Genomic DNA, 3,331 nt, shown 5'->3' with positions numbered 1-3,331 from the left:
TTGTGTGTCTGATGTTGTGTGTCTGATGTTGTGTGTCTGACGTTGTGTGTCCCAGACCCTACAGGACCTGTTGTGCGTCTCCGACCTGTTGGACTCGTGCTCTCGGGTCGATCTGGGTTCGGACCTCCAGACGTCGAAGCTGCTGCGGAGCTTCATGGAGGCCAAACCTCACTTCAGCGTGAGTCCTCTGGTTCCTCCTGCAGCCTCTTGTGTTTGGCTTCTGGCTTCTGGGTTCAAAGAGCTCCAAGGATCTGGAGACTGACTCCCTCTGTTCTTCTGCAGCAGCTGGACGCTGATGTGCAGCAGCTGGTCAGCAGCTGGGAGGTTCTGAGGGTCCAGAACCAGCTGGAGGTGACGGAGGAGGACGTGAAGGAGCTGCTGAAGCTCCAGCAGATAGTGAAGGACAAGATCCAGCAGAGTGAGTCCATCCTGGAGCTGAGCAGAAGCTTCCAGCTCACAGCGGCACAGGTAGGCCCAAGAACCTCAACTGAAGAAGTAATTAGAGACGTGGATGTTAAAATGGGCTGCAAGGTGGATCGGTGGTTAGCACTGTTGTCTCGCAGCTAGAAGGTCTCTGGTTCACGTCCCGGTGAGGACACCTGGGATCTTCCTGCGTGGAGTCTCCATGTTCTCCCCGTGCAGCGTGGGTTCTCTCCGGGTTCTCCAGCTTCCTCCCACAGTCCAGAAACATGCTGAGGTTAATTGGTGATTGTAAATTGTCCGTAGGTGTGAATGTGAGTGTGCTTGGTTGTCTGTCTCTAAGTGTAGCCCTGTGATAGACTGGTTACCTGTCCAGGTGAACCTGCCTTCACCCTGAGTCAGCTGGGATAGACTCCAGCCCCCCGTGACCCTCGTGAGGATAAAGCGGTGTGTAGAAAATGGATGGATGGATGGATGTTAAAATGGTCAAGTTAGACACTGTGAGGAAGCTCAGAGCGTTTCCTGTCACAACAATAAAACATCTGGACCACAGTTTATGTATTTATGTAACAACGCAGTCCGCTGTGATCACAGCCGCTGGCTGAAATCAATGGAACTAGTACAGAACACGTACGTATGGTTTCGTTGCAGACACGTTGGAACAACGAAACATTAAGAATTTAAAAATTAGGAGGGAATTTATTCAAAATCTAAATAATGAGATAAAATGTCTTAAAATTTAATGAAAAAATTAAATAATGACATTTAAGACAATAAGAATGAATCAGTCACCGAAACCGCTGACAGAAACCGTGAAGTGTCAGTAATTATAATTCGGATATTATAAATTTGAATTAACAATTAATTGGCATTAATCACCATGTTGTTGATTAAAGAGCAGCAGTTGTTCACTGTGTTGACTCTGAGCCATCCAATTGGTGAGCAGCTTATGTATCCATGACAACCAACCTGTGGTGCTGTGTGTGTCCAGCTGGAGGCGCTGATGAACTCTGAAGGCTGCAGCTTGGCTGAGCAGAACCCACGGATCCAGAACCTGATGGAGACCAGCTGGCTTCTGAAGAACCACATCTGCAGCGCCGTCGCCCACACGGTAGGACCACACACTTCCTGTCCTAGTGCTAGTACTGCAATAGTACTGCTAGTACTACTGTATAGCACTGCAGTACCTCTGTACTCCTGTGTTGTACTGCAGTAGCACTGGTACTCCTGTATAGTACTGGAGCAGTAGTAGTACTCCTGTATTGTGCTGCAGTGGTAGTACAAGTACTGCTGTGTGCTTCTGCAGTACCTCTGTGCCTGTTTAGGACTGCAGTAGTACTAGTACTCCTGTAGTAGAACTCCTGTTTAGGACTGCAGTACCTCTGTGCTCCTGCAGGGGGCTCCAGGGTTCCATCTGCAGCAGCTGCAGCTTCGTCTTGTCGATCTCGATTCTCGGTTCGTTTCGTGGAAGAATGAAGCGGCTCAACGTGACGAGAGACGACAGCTGATTGGCCTGCTGCACGATGACATCATCCAGGTGAGCAGGAAGCAGGTGCATCACATCAGCCGGAGTGACATCACAGTCAGGAGGTAGAGCAGTGGAAACCAGGAGAGAAAAGGAGATACTAATGTCTTTAAAACATAGACAAAGATTAAAATAATCAGACATAAAGTTCATCTGAATAAAACATGAAGATAATGCGATTCAAAAAAACCTCAAACACGTCTGAAAGGTTTCAAGCAGGAAGTTCAGTCAACATGAAGTTAATCTCATGAGACAAACTGATAGACGTGTAAATAATGAAGCAAGGTCCATGGAGCAGCTCCTCCGTCTGGACGTTCAGCAGAACGAGTGGAAGTGAAGCAGAGCTGAAATGTTCTCTCATCGTTTGTTTATGAATCAAATGTTGCTGGACTCAGCTGAAGAACTCAGAGTGAATCAGTGAAGAAATGTTTGTGAAGCTGCTCAACAGTCCCAACGTGAAGCCAAAACACCAACACCATGAATAACAGTCACAGATGATTAAAACGAAGGGATTAAACTTCACTCTAAATTATCGGCAGAACGTGTAAATTATTAGATTTTTACTTGATCTAAGTTTGGAGATAAAAGACACATTTTTTAGAAAGCAAAATCTAGCATTTATTCTATGTTTTGTTCTCTTTTGGATCTTTGATTGACTCTCATCTGCTTCTTGTACTTTTGTTTTATCTGGATGATTATTTTAAATCAGCTTCAGATGAAAGCTTTCAGTTTATTTCGATCCTGTGGTCTGTTTCTGCATCAATAGAACAGCATTTAAACGTTGTGAGATAACAGTCAAACTACTGACTTGATACTTAACTATCAGGTAAATACCATTTAAAAAACGTTTTAAACTTTTTTTTTTTTAAAAAGGAAAAGCAGATTTTTGGACTTTAACTGGAAATAATTTTAGAGAAGTGACATGAAACTTTAAAATCTTGACTTAATAAAGTTATTTTTTACATTTTACTGAATGATTCTGACTTCATGTTACTGCTGCAGAAAAAAAGGAATTAACCCAAACTAACCCAAACTAAACGCAATGTAACTCACAATAAACCCAAACTAAACCCAAACTAACCCACGCTAAAACCAAACTAAACCCACATTAAACCCACACCAAACCCAAACTAAACCCAAACTAAACCCAATCTAACCCAAGCTAAAATCAAACTAAACCCACACCAAACCCGCACTAAACCCGCACTAAACCCAAACTAAACCCAAACCAACCCACGCTAAACCCAAACTAAACCCACACTAAACCCACACTAAACCCACACTAACCCATGCTAACCCATGCTAAACCCAAACTAAACCCAAACTAAACCCAAACTAACCCACACTAAACCCACACTAAACCCAAACTAACCCACGCTAAACCCA

At 44.1% G+C, this 3,331-nt stretch overlaps 1 protein-coding gene across 1 annotated transcript in view; it reads left to right on the top strand.

Moving 5' to 3' along the window:
• The window catches only part of ccdc141 (coiled-coil domain containing 141), a 23,083-nt gene that overhangs the window by 12,633 nt on the left and 7,119 nt on the right, over nucleotides 1-3,331 (top strand). Inside the window, exons 11-14 of the mRNA XM_008292837.1 lie at nucleotides 56-178; nucleotides 283-468; nucleotides 1,412-1,531; nucleotides 1,817-1,957. Coding sequence (XP_008291059.1) covers nucleotides 56-178; nucleotides 283-468; nucleotides 1,412-1,531; nucleotides 1,817-1,957 — 570 coding nt within the window. The remainder of the gene's footprint in view (nucleotides 1-55; nucleotides 179-282; nucleotides 469-1,411; nucleotides 1,532-1,816; nucleotides 1,958-3,331) is intronic.

This window comes from Stegastes partitus, unplaced genomic scaffold (assembly GCF_000690725.1).
Source record: "Stegastes partitus isolate 25-593 unplaced genomic scaffold, Stegastes_partitus-1.0.2 Scaffold837, whole genome shotgun sequence".
Taxonomy (NCBI): Eukaryota; Metazoa; Chordata; class Actinopteri; family Pomacentridae; genus Stegastes; species Stegastes partitus.
The sequence above is the reverse complement of the archived record's forward strand: the minus strand, read 5'-3'. Positions and strand labels throughout refer to the sequence as shown.